Source organism: Ursus americanus, chromosome 18, assembly GCF_024610735.1.
Source record: "Ursus americanus isolate L20-20 chromosome 18, mUrsAme1.1.p, whole genome shotgun sequence".
NCBI classification, from domain to species: domain Eukaryota; kingdom Metazoa; phylum Chordata; class Mammalia; order Carnivora; family Ursidae; genus Ursus; species Ursus americanus.
Genome location: NC_142144.1, coordinates 3,162,581 through 3,178,227, shown reverse-complemented (window position 1 = coordinate 3,178,227; position 15,647 = coordinate 3,162,581). Strand labels below are relative to the sequence as shown.

The following is a 15,647-nucleotide window of genomic DNA, read 5'->3' as shown; positions in this document are numbered from 1 at the left end:
GACGTGATTCGTGCCTGGTCTGGGCTGCACGAGGCCAGTCAGTCCCTGTCCTCCTGGAGCCCTCGGTCTGTGCTGACCACAGAGGAGTGTTTCCAGAGGACGTGGACCCTCAGCCTCACGTTGGTGTCTTAGGAGAATGGCAGCTGAGGACCCCACTCTCGGCACTGGACGGGGGCTCTTGGGCTCCAGGCCTCTGTACCATGTCTGAGAAATAGGGACCCTGCAGAGCAGACCCCACAAAGAGATGGTGGGGGTGTATATAAGGAGATGACGTCTCAGCAGTGCCGGGCCCCGCAAAGGCTCTGTCAGCACCACCCCCATCACCGTCATTACTGCATAGGACTTGCTGCCGGACTGTGTGCATCGGGTGCGTGCCGCTAGGGGCTGAAGGTGGGGGGTGAGAAAGACACAGGGTCTGACCTCAGAACCCGCCGGTCTGCAGAAGACAGACATTTCCCCACCTAATCACGGTGCACCCCATGGGCAGCCCGAAGGCCCAACGGGGTTGTGAGTGCCCTTTGGGGTCAGAGGGTGGTATGAGAGGCTTCCCCAGGTGGGGGATACCTAGGCCCAGATGTGGCAGATGAGAAGGACCTCAAGGCAGGAGATGCCAGGAAGAGAGGGCAAGAGCACTGCCAGCCTGAGCTCAGGAAGCGAGGGGGCTGCAGTTGGCAGCAGGGGAGAGGGGGGATGGGCTGGGCCCTCACCCCCTGGGGGACCTCCCTCCAGCTGTGCCTCTGAGCCTCAGTTTCCCTACCCTTTGCAGGGCTCGGGGAGCAACCTCTTATTCAGGCCCGCACCCCAAGAGGCCCCTTTCTCAACAGCCACGTCCCTCTGATTCCTGGGACAGGTCAGGGCAAGCAGGCGGGGTGCTCTACGACCCGGACACAACTCGTGTGGACTCCGGCCCCACGTGTTTCCTGCAGGGCACTCTTCAGGCCTCGAACCTGCATGGGGCCAACAGGAGCCCCAAGGAGTCCCACACGTCACAGCAGGGTCATCCCAAGGCCCTGGGGCCAGCCCAGGCTCAGGAGGGTAGGCTGGGGGCAGCCGCTCCTGCTGGCTGGCGAGCTGCCTCATTCACAGACTCCCAAGCTCGGGCCGCTAGCACGGTGCTGACATGCTGGGTTCTGGATGACTCAGACTGCTTACATAGACGGGGATCCTGCAAAAATACTTGCCGGGCCCCACACCCTAGAGGCAGCCCCGGAGGGGAGAGCGGGCACTAAGCACACAGCCTCGACACTGGGGGGCAGGCAGGTGCAAAGGAATCGCCAGCTCTTACTGGGTCTCACTCCTAGTCTGTGCTGCAAGAGGAAGGGGAGAGGCATGGTAAGTCCTCCCGGAAGCAGCAGCCATTTCTCTGGAAAAAAGCCACGTCTGCCGTCAAACAGGAATGTGGGGTCCAGTCGGCAGGAAGCTGGGAAGGGCAGGAGGCCAGCCGGGTCAGGAGCCCCCAGTCACCACCCCAGGGCTGGGACAAACCCATCACTTCTCGAGCCTCCTCGCCTGCAGAAACCATCCCACTGCTGCCCGGGCCCCTTCCCTGACCCTACCCCTGGCCACAGCTGACCCCGCAGAGCCAGACCACCTCTTCGGGAAGAGCCACCGCCCCGGGCTTCTCGTTGGTTCCTGGGGGCTCCAGGACCGTGAGGCAAACAGCCCGAGGGTGGCCAGACCTGGGCTGCGTAGAATGGAACAGGGAAGTCTTCAGAGATAGGGCCACGTGAGTGTGGGGTCATGGAGAAAGGGGTTGCCCCCTGTGGCCTCAGATGGCCTGGTCTTGGCCCCTCACCCACCCCTGTCGGGCCACGAGACACCCCTGAACCCACAAACTGCCTCTGCTTGTAGCCGGAGCTCGAGGCCCCTGCTTCTGGAAACACCAGCTCCCCCTGCCGCCAGCAGAAGCTGAGGAACCTTCCAGAACACGGAGGGAGGAGTGAAGTGAAGACGCACTTGTCCGCCTGAGCTCTCACGGAGGCTCACGTTCTCACCCTGGCCTGGGGGCACCCCTGCCACCACCAACCATGTGGAGAGGCCCTGAGCGGGACAGCAGGGTAGCTCTCCCCGGAGTGGGGCCACGAATCCCCCGTCTCCATCCCCGCCCCGCCCCGGTCCCGCCAGCTCCTTACTCCGCCAGCTCCTCCAGGCTGCGATAGACATCGTCGTCATTCTCGGCGGTCTCCTCCGAGGGAAAGGGCCTGTGGAGAGAGGAGAGGGGGTGAGCAGGTCTCCTCGGCCTGGCCAGGCACCCAGCCCCAGTGCCCCACGGCCCTGCAGTGGCGGGCTGTCTGCTCTCGTGGGAGGAAGCGGTTCACACAACAGTGGCACGTGCATCAGAACCAGCAGGTGGAGGAGTCCAGGGTGAGCAGAGCCCAGCTTGGCCCTGGGACACTGGAGGTCACTCTCCGTAGGCCTCCGTGGCCCTGCTGGCAAATGGGGGAACTGAGTCAGGGACAGCAAGCAACTTTCACCGCTGGGACACTCCTGCCTCCGCACTTCAGGGGGATTCCAGAAACGGGGATGTGGGCTCTGGGGCACCTCACGGTTTTTAGCACAGGCCGGGAGGGCTGCCAGCTCCATCCCCCTGGAGGACAGGACGTAGGAGGGCATTCTGGCAGGCACGGCGGAGCTCCAGGGGCACGCACCCTGCAGCCCCGAGGGCAGTGGCCGAGCGCACTGTGTGGGAGGCTGCCTACCACCCCGGGCACATGCCAGGGCCTCTGAGAAGGCTGGCGCTCCCCTGCCATCCTGCCCACCAGCCCACGGGGGCCCGGCTTGAGGTCAGAGCATGTCCTGAAAAGCGCTGGGACCTTCTGTCACTGGCTGCCTTCCTGAAGGACTTGTCTCCCCTCTGGAAAGAGAGCCATGGGGAGAAGGGGCCCCAGACGGAGCATGGCAGTCTCTTCAGTGTCCGCTCGATGGCTGCACCGATGTTCCTTCCCTCCTGGGTCATCCCCACAGGTAAGCTGTCCCCTGATGCCACTCCCTGGCCTCCCAGCCCCTGCCATGTCCCCCCTCCCTTGTGCCCGAGGAGCGGTCCATTCATCTCTCCCACCATCTCTCCCACGCAACCTCCTCTCTGGCCACCGAATCTATGTCCACACCCCCCCCCCAATGAAACTGCTCTTGACAAGGGTGACAGTGACCTTGGCACTGTCAAATCCTAAGGCTGACATCACTTGTGGTGAACACGTGTAGAGAGGCGAGGGACACGTGTGGGGGGGGAGTTGAGGGTCCAGCGCTGCCAGCTGGGCAGCTCAGAATCGAGCAGAAGAGTCTGCTCCTGGTATCCTAACATCCTCGTTCAGGGCCACAAATGCCCTGGAGAACGGAGCTGCAAACCCAGTCCATTTCTGCCAAAGACAGATGACCACAAGCATGGGTGAGAGTAGGAGAGGGAGGGACCGCCGGCCTGGCTGCTGGGGGCTGGCCCCAAGATGAGACAGGAACACACGGGGTGGGGGCGGCCCTGCTCCCGTCCACTCTGCCCCCACTTCCCTGCCCCACCCCGTTCCCCAAGACCTAGCTCCCTTCGAGATTCCATTAGCCACACCTCATGCGGGAAGATCTGACCATGCTCTCGGCCTGGGTTCATGTCTGCCCACCGTGGAGCCTGGCGCTAGAAAGGCACGGACAGACAGATGGACAGATAAATGGGTGTTTGACGGACGGCTGTCTGTTAGGACAGGTGGGTGGGACAGCGGTTGTTGATTTGTAGGTCGATGCACACATGAATGAGATGGGGCGGTCAAAGAGTGGCCAAGAGGTCAGGGAGGGGGTAGGTGGGTTGGGGAGCGGATGGGTGGACAGATAACTGGATGTCACGTAGTCTCGGGCTGTTCTGACCCCCACCCCCTCAGGACAACAACAAACGGCAGCCCTGAATTAGATACAGGAAAGCATCTTCAAGAAGGTCTGAGAACCCACGTGGAGGTATTCAAGTCACCCCTGAGTTGTGACTTCACAACACTGACCCCGGTTTAACACTGGGGACACCCGTTTGCACAGGGGGCACCGTACGGGGCTCCATTCCCGCTGTATCTTAAAGCCTGAGGGATCACGCTGCAGCAAGGACTGGCTCCATCCTTCTGTCTCAGGTACTGCAGATCATCCAGACCCCCCCCCCGCCGTGCCACAACTACCCCCCAGCTTCCCCTCCCAGCTCGACAAGACACCCCCACACTAACGCTAACAGCAGAGTTAATCTGCTATTTAAGAGGAGGGGACGAGCAGAAGCACAGCGAAGTGTCTGCAGAGATATGATCGCAGGTTAAACACAGAGCAGGTCCCCCAGGTCCCCCCGCGGCAGGATGGGCTCCTCTTGTCCCATCAGAACCTTCCTGAGCACGCACTTCCTTGAGCCCAGCTTCTGGGAAGTGAAGTTTCCCACTTGGAGCGCCAAGGGAATGAAGGGGATGCCCGGGCCGGAAGCGGAGAAGCGTCCGGCAGGGTCTACTCCGCCCCACCAAGCTTCCCCAGCACCCCCTCCTCCCGGGGGCAGCAAGTGAGAGTTCCACACCGCTGCTCAAGGAGCACCCCCACACCCCCCCTTCCCCCACAAGGACAGTTTCAGCATCCAGCGGCCATATCTGCACGGGACGATCACTGCCCCCGTACCGGGGCACGAGGAGTCACCGGCTAGAGGAAGGGGACCTGAAAACAGGGCACCCTGAGGGGGTGTCTCAGCCCAAACCCCTGTACAAAGGACACACGAGAGCCCAACTCCTAGTTCCGAATCACTCGTGCCTTCTCCTTCGTTCATTCACTGGTGTTCACGGGGCAGCCCCTCCCCCAGGGGACGCAGAGTCAGCGCCACCAGCGGGGTCTCTGCCCCGCCCCACAGAGCCTCAGAAGAACACACCCCGGAAACAAAAGTTCCTTCTCCGGAAGGTAAGACCGCATCGGGTCAGCGCCTGGCTCCCACGTGGGGGTTCCAGATCACTCAGCTGCGTCCAGAGAATCTAGGACACAGTGTTCACGTTCCCACGTTCCGCGGGCGTTCAGATGAAAGGGATCCAGGGTCTGAGACACATTCTAACTCCATCCTTCACTGCGTGTGTTCTGGAAGAAGCTGGAATTCCGAGGCACAGAAAGCTCCCTGCAAGTGACCTCCGCAGTCCGTGTTCACTGGCAGGGTCACGGATGGCTCCGGTCCTCCTTGGTCAGCCTCGTGTGTCCGAGAGACGGGTGGGGGCCGGGGCCCCGGGTTCCCATCCCAGAGGGTGAGATGGGCCCAAGGCCCCCAGAGTGCAGACTGGGCCCCAGAGGCCTGGGGGCATCCAGCCCCCGGCACTGCCCTGCAGGGGACGGCTGCCGCCTGGTCTGCCAGGGACTAGGGAGTCTCCCGGAACGTGGGAACTCAGTGCTGGCCACCTGGTCCCGCAGGTGGGTGACAACAGCGCTGGCCCTACCGGAAGAGTCCTGGGCAGCTCCCTTCTCTGGCCGGGCCTCAGTTTCCTATTCTGAAACTGGCCTCAGAATGAGGTGCGGTGGGGCAGTGGGAGGGCCCGGCACCAGGACACCATCCGGGTCGGCCTCATCCGCCCAGGTGTGCCCAGGGGCCGGTGAGAAGGAAGCAGTCAGCATGGGCACGGCAGGACGGGGCAGGGGGCCACACCCCCTTTGGCACCAGTTTGCCAGGGAACCGGCAGCCGGGCCAACTTGAAAGGCACATCAAGAACGGCGGCCTGGAGGACCTGACAGGCCCGTTAATTATTGAGCGAGTCACCTGGGTGCCGCCTGCTAATTGGCTGGGAGGCCTTGAAGCACCAGGGTTTCCTTATTAAAAACGGATCTCCTGCTAAACAGCCCCGACTGTCAAAACAAGCCAGCGGATCTCGTTTCTTTTCTCAGCCCGTCACCCCACCCAGAGTGGACGGACCGTCGCGTCAGGGGGCAGCGCCGGCCGGTGCACCCCACCCACGCCCACACCCAGCTCAGGCTACACCCTGTGTTGGAGAGGAGGGCGACCCACACCCCGCATGAAGGCTACACAGGGCCGAAGGGCGCAGGGAGCAGGAGGAAAGGCTCGGGGTGGAAAGGCGGTCCTGGCCTGGGGAAATCAGGAGGGCTTCTCACAGGAGGTGGTGGGGGGAGCCGACTTGGGGAGCAAAGTCCCATGCTCAGGGCAGTTCCAGCCTCGTATCAGATGGGGGTTGGAACTGACCACAGTTTCCCAGCCCCAGAGCTTACCAAAGGATCTGAGCCCCCAGCCTCGATGAAGCTGTCTGTAAAATGGGGATTAACCCCCCTGCAGCACAGGCGTTTTGTGAAGCTGCAGGAGATGGAGGGTGGGCGTGGTTCCCACAGGGCCTGGCGCGTACGGCTCTGGAGGCCGGGGTGGATGGTGGACGCGGTCATGCGCTGGGGGCTGGAGGACGCGGCCTGGACAGATGAACACGTCTGCACACGTGGGGATGTGCGGGCTGCGTGTGGCTGGGACGGGGGCCAGAGGAGCTGTGACGGCCGGGGCAGGAGTCCGATGGGGCCGCGGCCAAGGTGCAGGGACAGGTTGGGGCCAGCCCAGGCACTGACCACGAGGATCTTTTGTTTGTTTTTTAAAGATTTACGTATTTGAGAGAGAGGGAGGGAGGGGGAATCCTAAGCAGACTCCTCACTGAGCGCAGAGCCCGATGTGGGGCTCAATCCCACAACCCTGAGATATGACCTGAGCTGAAACCGAGAGTCGGACACCGAACTGACTGGGCCATCCAGGCGCCCCATGACCACCAGGGTCTTAAACCAAGGTCAGCATAGTCTCTGTGCCTCTGTGCGGTGGGGCTCGGAAACGGGGACACCAAGGTGAAGCCACGGTCGCGGGAGGCCCCCCAGACGTGTGGGTGAGGGGGAGATGTGGCCGGCTCCAAGGCGACCCGGGGAGCCGGCAAGTACACCCCCCGCAGAGAGGAAGCCCAAGTGATCCCCAAATCCTAGCCGGGCTGCCTCTGCCCTTGCTTCCAAAACCCTAGCCAGGCGGAGGAAGACACTCTGACCTCAGGGTTGAGAAGAAATAGTGGGTCCGGCCCCCGGGCTGCAGGGAGGGAGGGGCCTGGAGCCACCAAGCCGCTTCTCAGCCGCCGAGATGCTCATCCCATTTTTTGATTTTCCAGCCCACTTCTCGGAACAGCAGCCGCTAGGAGCGGAAAGGCCAGCAGGTCAGCAGGGCCATCCTCCCGCGAGGAGAAGGGCCCAGCCCCCGCGGCCACTCCGTTTCCCTCCCGTGCCCGAGCGAGGCAGGAAATCCCCTGCCGCGGCCCTGCCCGGACGGAACACTCTGGCCATGACCCCCAGGGCCCGGGAGGCGTCACAGCACCCACCCCAGCCAGAACCACCGCCTGCACGGCCCGAATCCTCCTGGTCGGCGGGCTCGGGCCTCCGCACATCCCCATTTTCGTCAATGGAAAACCAAAGCGCCCTCTCTACAGAGAAAGTTTCCCAACTGGGTACTGATGGGCGAGAGCCCTCAAACATCCTCTGACCTTGGCCGGGGGATCCGCGCCCAAGCTGGGACACGCTGGGCAAGGAGAGGTTCGCGGGGTCAAGAGAGGAAACGGCAACACAAAGGTGGACAGACGGATGGGGTGGACAGACGGACAACAGGCCCGATCACCAAGGAGCAACCAGGCTGGGCAGGGGTGCTGCTGGAAGGCTCCAGAACCCGTCAGCCTCCTGGCCCGAAGCTGGGTACTCTCCCTACGCCGAGGGCACCTTTACCACACCGAAGTGCGGCCATCAGGGCGGCCGGGAGCACACTGAAATCCACAGCCGCGGAACACTCTGGCAGCTCCTGGAAAGTGAGACTAGTTCCTCTTCTCCTTCTCCACGTCCACAGCCGGGGGCTCCCTGAAATGACCCTTCTGGGCCCAGTGCAGGCCCGCAGCAGCAGGGTGGAGCTCAAGCCTCCCGACCCCCTCTGCTCCCTAATCACACAGCCCAGCAGCCTGTCTGAGCCCGCGGTGGACACCCTAGGGCAAGTGGGGTCAGAGAGAGACGGAAACATTCATCGGCCGTGCCGAGTGTCGCCGGCTGGCTCCGGAAAAACAAGTCAACGTGTCAGCAAAACATCTTCTGAGTCAATACACACAAGCTGGGAGACTAGATGGGGACACAACTGGGGGCCTGTGTGACCACCAAGAGTCGCTGTGTGACCTCAGGCCAGACCCCTCCCCTCTCTGGGCCATCATTCTCTCACCTCCAAGAACAAACCGTGGTGGGGGGGACACTGGGGGGACACAGAGCTGGAGGTATTCTTCTGCCCCCTCCACTTCTGCCCCTCTCCTGGGAAGAGTCGGCCAGGTACCCCAAATCACCGGGTCCTAAGAAGGCCAGGGACCCTGCCTTTGGAGGATGTCCCATGACGGAGAGGCCAGACCAAGTCCTGCCTGTAATTGTCCCCTCTGCGTGGCCAGCAGCACTAATCGATCTCAGGGTTCTTTCTGGCAGGACAACGACAGATCGCACTCCAGGGGAACCCTGACCGGTGGGTTCTGCTTAGAAAAGCAGCTCAGCTTCCCGGGGAGCTCTGGCCACCCTTCCATCATGGCACCGACTGCCCAGAGGCGCAGTGGGGCCTGGGGCAGTCTGGTCAAGCCTCCATCTGGGTCTGGGGTGGGGGACACCTCCCCCACCCCTCCTGAAAGGACAGAATCGAAAGCCAAGCCCCCACCACTGCATTCACAAACGAGAGGCCCAGGGAGCCTTGGGGGGGAGGAGGAAGGGGCATCCTCGAGTTTCCAGTCGCCAGGACAGCTGCGCACAAGATGGGGGGGTACCATCTCATCACAGACGAGGACACTGCGGCTCAGAGAAGTGAAGAAGCTGCCCCAGGAGACCAGCCAGGAAGCGGCAGAGCTGGGCTGGGAACCAGGACTGCCCCCAAGAGGGGCCACAGAGTGGAAGAAGCCCAGGCAGGAGCAAGCCTGTGCCCCCCCCGCCATGTCCAGGCACCCGGCCACAGAGAGGGACGGACCTGCCACAGGGCCTGGGGAGTCACTCTCTGCACCCCAGCCACTCGTGTTGCCCCTCCCCCCATCACCCTCCAGCCCTCTAGCCTGGACACCACAGCGGGCCCCTCACTGGTCCTGGCCGAAGGGCTCTGGACACAATCTCAGAGGCCACGGCCCCACTGACATCCCCCAGGGCTCCCGCTCCCACTCCTCCTCCCACTCACGGAGACCCCCCTACCCTGCCCATCCCTCCCCATGTGGTCTCTTCCACTGTCCCCGGCCCCTCTCCATCCCCCAGGATATCAAGTGCATTCCTTCCCAGAGCCTCTGCCGGGGCCTCCAGGGCCCCAGACCTGCCGCTGCTCCCTCCCTGGGGGTCGGCCAGATCCTACATCACCTCCTCTGGAAGCTGCACAGACTGTGGCATCCGAGTGCCCCCCCCACCCTGTCCCTCTGCTGCCCCACCCTCGGACTTGACCCCTAGAGCCTGGGCCTCCGAAGACAGCACACAGTGCTGACAGGTGAGGACAGCAGAGAGCTGCAGGCAGCAGCATCCCGGGGGTAGGCTGCCCTGGGCCCAGGTGAGGACAAGGACAGACTGCAGCCCGCCCACCGCACACCACGGGGTCCAGCATGGGCACTGCGGAGCGGAACTGAGCATCAAGCCTTCCGGGGGGGGGGACAGCCTTGAGTCTGCAGGTGGCCCTGGGTGGGGCTGGGCATGAGCCAGGGGTCCAGGCGGGCCATTGCCCCACTTGGAGTGCAGAGGGCCGAGGGCCCAGCCAAATTTCAGGGCCGGGCTCCAGGCCTCTGCTTTAATGAGACCGCCAGTGCCTCAGGGCCGCCCTCCTGGGAGGGGCCGCGGCCGGACACCACTCCATCCCCACCCTGCTCCAGCACTGTCCGCCAGATTCCCACACTGTGGGGACGTCCAGGGCCCCGGGAGTGCTCAAGGACAGGAGGGTCCAAGACAGGAATTCACCAAATGGCAGAAGACACAGCTTTCGGCAGCCACCAACCCCACCGGGGACTGGAGACAAAGCCAGCAAGGCGCCACTGCCCTGAGGAGCTCGGCATCGGGGAGGCCAGAGCCTCAGCACTGGGCCAGGGTGGAGGCCGGTGCAGGTCTCCCACCAGTGACCCGAAAGCGGGAATGGAGCCTCAAGGGCCCCCAGGGTCAGCCTGCCAGGAACTGAGGCTGGAAGGGCCGAGTCAGCTCCGGGCCCGGGCCCCAGGCCACTGACTCCCACCCGAGGGCCATGGGGTGGAGTCCCAGCAGCACCGCTGACCCGCTGGGCCACCAGGGCCAGAGGCTCCCCCGCAGGGCCTCCACATCCTCCTCTGCAAAGTGGGGCTTCCGGGGGGGAGGTTGGCCAAAAGGGAGGCCATGTGGTGGGGGGACCAGCAGCGGGAGCGGCTCTACGCGATGAGGGCAGGTGAGGACGACAGGGCAGGCTCTCGGCTCAGCTCCCCCATGCCCTTGTCACGTGACCTCCAGCAAGTCCCTGAGCCTCTGGGCCTCAGTTTCCTCCTCTGTGAAAGGGGGACAGTGGCAGTCCCCACTTCCAGGGACGAGCAGCACCGAGCTGTTCGACAGGCCGAATTGCTCTCCCCGAGCATCCTGGCCCCGTTGACCAGAAGGGTCTGCAGGGGCCAGCCCAGGTGCTGCCGTGTCCACCCACCCGCCACGACAGCCACTCTGTTCCAGCAGGAGACTGCCTGCCTGCCAGCCCAGCTCTGGGAGCAGGTGACCTGCAGCGGCAAGAACAAGTCACACACGCTCGCTGCTGGGAGGCACCGGGACGTGGGGGCATCTGTTGCCGCACAGAACCCAAGTCCATCCCGACTCACAGCAGCAGCCGGTCTCGAGGAGGGACGGGACAGAGGAGAGCATGTGACATGTGGGGGACGGTCCCTTGGCTATTAGAGGCCCTCTGCCAGCGAGGAGAGGCGCGGGCCTTGGGCTTCTGAGAGCGCTGGCCTTGCACGTAACTGGACGTGCCCAAAGCACCTGGAAGCCTTTTGCAAATGACAGGGAATCCTGCCCTGTTTCTGACTCTGTCTGGCATGGGGCCACACCCACCGTTGGGAGCCGAGCTCCGGGCTGACCTCAGGCCGCAGCCTGTTAACAACAGGCCGCCCCAGACCGCAGCCCCGACATCGCCGCCGAGCCAGGACGCCGCCTCTGCTCCGTGGGCACGCTGAACGACCTCGCAGCCTTCTGTGCGAGTATAAATCCCGCTGCACAACGACAGCTTCTGCTCCCTCTCTGAAAACGAGCGGATACTGTAGCCCAGCTGCCCTGATCAATTTTTAATGGTGGTGTTTGCTGAAGAAGCCGGCTGTTATTGTTTCGCGTGTCACAGAGTGAAACCATCTCCGCTCCCCAGAGGGCAGGACAGGAGTTGAGCGGACTCTGGACCCGGTACGCGTGCACATCCTCACGGCCCCCAACAACGAATGCTTTGGGGGCAGGGCACTGCAGAAGGAGGAGCCACTGTCCCTGGAGACCCACCCTCCCATCCCTGCTGACCGGCGGGGTCTCTAAACCCCAAGCCCCCTGCAAGCAGGTCTCCGTGGCAGGGGCGGCATGAGGACTGAGCTGGGGCTTGTGGGGACGTCGATCGGCTTCTGGGAGGTGCGGTTTCACACCCCTGCTAGAGGCTAGGGTTCCCCCACCTGGCTCCTGTCCCAGAGCCCGACGCCCAGCCACGTGCACCGTGCTAGGGTCCTGGGGCCGCTGATAACCGAGTGCCACCAACTGGGCGGAACGTCATGCTCCAGGGCTGGAGGCCACAAGCGCTAACCGAAGTGTGCACAGGGCCTGCCAGGCTCCAGGGAGGGGCCCCTCCAGCCCCTCCCAGCTCCTGGGGGCCCCAGCAGTGTCCCCGGGCTGTGGCTGCGTGCCTCCAGCCTCTGCCTCTGGGGTCACATGGCCCCTCCTCTGCCCGTGTCTCTCCTCCCTGTGTCTCTTCCCAGGACACGTGCCCTTGCAGCAAGGCCTACAGGGCTGTCCCCAGCGAGTCCCATTCACAGGTCCGGGGACATATATTCTTAAAGCCACATTCAGCCCACAGCCACCCACCCCGGGCTCGCCTTCGAAGGCATCCTCAGGCCTCACCCGAGAAGATCACGCGGGGCTGCTTGGCCCTGGGCCCTCACCAAGGGCTCTGACCATCAGTCAAGGGGGCCTTCCTTTCAAAGGCCGGGAAACAGGCCCAGGGCTAATCACCTGCCAAAGGTCACATCAGCGGCCCGGACCTGAGTGTCTCCAGCCGGCCCTTCACCTTGGGCCTCTGGGGCTCGGGTCGTGTTCCCCGCTCACCCCTACCCTGCCCTGTGTCCCGCTCCAACAGGCTCACCCGCCTGTGACCAGGGTCCTGTGTCCATCTCCCTACCTGACGGGGGCTGGTTCTGGCTGCGTCCCAGCGCCTGGCCTGGGGACAGACATCACCAGACAGAGTGAAAGACCGAATGAATAAGCAAATGAATGAATGAACAATTACAGATGTCTGCTGACTTCCTTAGATAAAAGACCTTGGGAAAGAGAAGCCCTGTGGGCCTCAGTTTCCCCACACGTAGAAGGAGGGATGAAGGGCTTTTCCAGCATTAATGTGCCAAGCTGCGGATGCCGGGCTGTGTGAGCTGAGCGAAGGGTCTGAAATTCAGCCCCAGGGGCCTTGTGAGTCTGCAAGGGTCACGTCGAATGTGCCAAGCCCCAGCCCCCCTTGTTTTCCATCTCACTGCCTGGTGCAGACAGGTCCTCGGCCCAGGAGGCAGCTCAAACTCCCGGGCGGTGGTTCTCTTGTCTGGGCACCGGGGACATCTGTCAGCGAGGACAGGCCAATGTGGGCACCGGTGACATCTCCCCCGTCATGATTCCAAACTTGGGCACCCAAGCGGCCCCAGGAAGGCCCGGGGGGCTGGTGTGACACACGTGAGCCACAGATTGGAGCCAATGCTCACGCTTCGATGCACGCTGTCCCCTGACATCTTCCACGAGCACCTCCAGTGAGGCAGTGACCCTGGGTCCCCAAGGCTTGCGAACCACGGAGCTCGTCCACAGCCAGCGCCCACACGTCCTCCATCAATCAGGAAGCGGGAAACTCACGCATGACCTGCTTCAGCCCACTCAGCCCGCCAGGTGGGTGCTGGCAGACCTCTGTGTGTGGAAGAGGACACTGAGGCACGGAGAGACGGCCCCTCCCCTACTGTGCATCAGGGCCTGTGCTGAGAACCTTGTGGAGATTCTCTGAACCCTCACAACAGCCCAGGAGGGAGTTTCAACTGTGACCCTACTTTACCAAAGAGGCCACCCAGGCTCAGGAGCAGGAAACTAGCCCGGTGTCCCACCACCACGCAGGTCAGCGGGGTCGCGCCTTCGTCCGGCCGTCAGCATGGAACCCAGCTGAGTGCCTGGTCTGCACCAGGGAGCGGACGGGGCCTCACATTCTCCCTGCCAGACCTCAGCTGAGCCAGAGGCTGCGAGCTTCACAGCACCGCGTGCAGACCGGCCAACCCACATTCATGGGAAACAGGCAGAGGGAGCCTGGATGGAAGGACAGAGGGCGGGTGGAAGGACGGATAAGTGGGGGGATGGACAGACAGACAGATATGTAGACAGACAAGTGGGCGGTAGGTCGGTGGCAGCACAGACAGACACACGGATAGGTGGATATATAAGCAGAAAGATGGATGGATGGAAGGAAGAACGGAAGGTAGATGGGTGGGCAGATGGGTGGGCAGAGGGATGGCTACGTGTGAGATGACAGATCAATGGATAGACAGATGGACAGATGGGTGGATGGACAGGCTGCGGAGACGGACAGATGGATGGATGGAGAGCTGACTGGTTGCAAGAACAGGGCTGGAGGGCGGGGGCGAGGGGAGCGAGTTGGGGGGAGGGAGCCATGAGGCCGTGAGAGCGGCCAGGCGAGTGTGCTCTGTGGGCAGGTGGACGCCCAGGCAGCCCGCCTGACCCTGGAGATGCACGAGGGGAGCAGGGACAGGAAACCAGCCACACTCGGTGTTTTTAAAGACCCTGCCCGGCCGTGGACGCTCCAGCTGGCCGTTCACGGCCCTCCTGCTGGGCAGCCCTCCTTCTCCTCCCGACCGTCTCCAGCACGAATTAGCTCCCCGCTGCCCCGGCACAAAACGGCCAGTTAATACATTTTTCAACAAATACGTGTCTTTCCAGCTCTGGTGCCCACGGTGGAGGCGGTGGGGAGAAGCACAGGCAAGTGTTCCTTAGGCGTTCGGCTTGGCGGTGGGTGAAGGACGAGAGGAGGGGTCCCTCCCACAGTCTGTGGTACAGACGGACTCACTGAAAGTCAGCTGGTCACCGTGCACCAGGCGCTCCCCGTGCCAGGCCCCGTGCTAAGCACACTGCGTGGGTCTCCCACGCGGTGCTGACAATGACCCCATTCACAGTGGCCGCGGCTCACCTGCAGGGGACATTTGGGTGTCCTGGGGAAGGACAGTGCAGGCCCTGGACAGTGGGAAAGAAAGGTTCAGAGCCTCAGGACTGCCACTCGGGAGCTCTGTCCTGGTGGCCAGTATGGACAGGACACGGCCTTGGTGCCCCCCAGGTCAGTGTCTCGTTCTCCCCTCCGTCCCAGGGCCACCCTTCCTCCCCGGGAGTGGGTCATGGTCACCAAGTGGGGACAGGAGGCTGGATGAGAGGACAGGACATTCCTTCCCAGGAGGCGCGTGCTCAGAAGCAGGACGAGCTGGAGGCACGTTGTCAGGTGAATGGAGGAGGCACCCACGGATGCTGCTGCCACCCTGTCCTCACTGGCGCGGGCCCTGCCCGGGGGGCCCCTCCTTCTCCGAGGCAGGTCGGCAGGACGGGCAAGCAGAGCCACACCCACCTGTGCTCCCTCACGCCAGGGCCCGGCCCACACGGCACGGGCCCCTTCACTCCGCAAAGCGCCCCCCGTTCCCCTGCAGTGACAGGCCTGTCACCAGCCTGGCAGCCACACCAGCTCTGGGATCTTTAAACCAGAAGGTCCCTCCCTCCCCACTGCCCACACCCTCTCCGCCAACACTTCCCAGGCTGGACGGGCACACACCCTCCCTCCCACCCCTGCCTGCAGCACAAGGCGCGCCATCCCTTCTAGAACCTTCAACGGAGCCCCAGGGAGGATCTGGGACACTCTCGGGACCGCTGCCCCAGCGGGCATGAGGTCTGTCTTCACATTTGGCTGCTGGCACGCCGACGTACAAGATACCAGAATGCAGAAACGGGTGTGCGAGGAAAGAGACACAGCGAACACACCAGGGACACGCACCTGCATGCGTGCACACCGGGGCCCACGGCTTGTTCTGCCGAAGCCTGGAGGCCTAAGCAGTGGCCCTGGCAGATGGGGACAGTGAACAGCTGAGGCCGTGGAAGCGAGGGGGCAACTAAGCCAGGCGGGGGCTCTGCACTTAACACAAACACCATCCTCCCTGACAGTCGCCTGACGGGGCAAGCAGGGCAGGCACCAGCTAGACAGAGCTGCCCTGTGCGGCCGGGACGCACCGAGGGAGGCCAGACACAACCATGACACCCAATGGCCCACAGGTGGCCTCGTCCGAGCCCCTCCTGGAAGGAATCTCAAGTCTTCCAGTGACTCCCCTAAGGCCAACGATGCCGGCCCCACCATCATCACGGAAGGAAGAGGAACACGGGCTCTCCACCGAGGACAAGCGGCCAGG

At 63.3% G+C, this 15,647-nt stretch overlaps 1 protein-coding gene across 2 annotated transcripts in view; it reads right to left on the bottom strand.

The window, feature by feature from the left end:
* Window positions 1-15,647, bottom strand: part of VAV2 (vav guanine nucleotide exchange factor 2) — a 168,240-nt gene that overhangs the window by 57,804 nt on the left and 94,789 nt on the right. For both annotated transcript variants that reach the window (XM_045771281.2, XM_045771280.2), the window contains exon 4: window positions 2,133-2,201. In XM_045771281.2, the coding sequence (XP_045627237.2) occupies window positions 2,133-2,201 (69 nt within the window). The remainder of the gene's footprint in view (window positions 1-2,132; window positions 2,202-15,647) is intronic.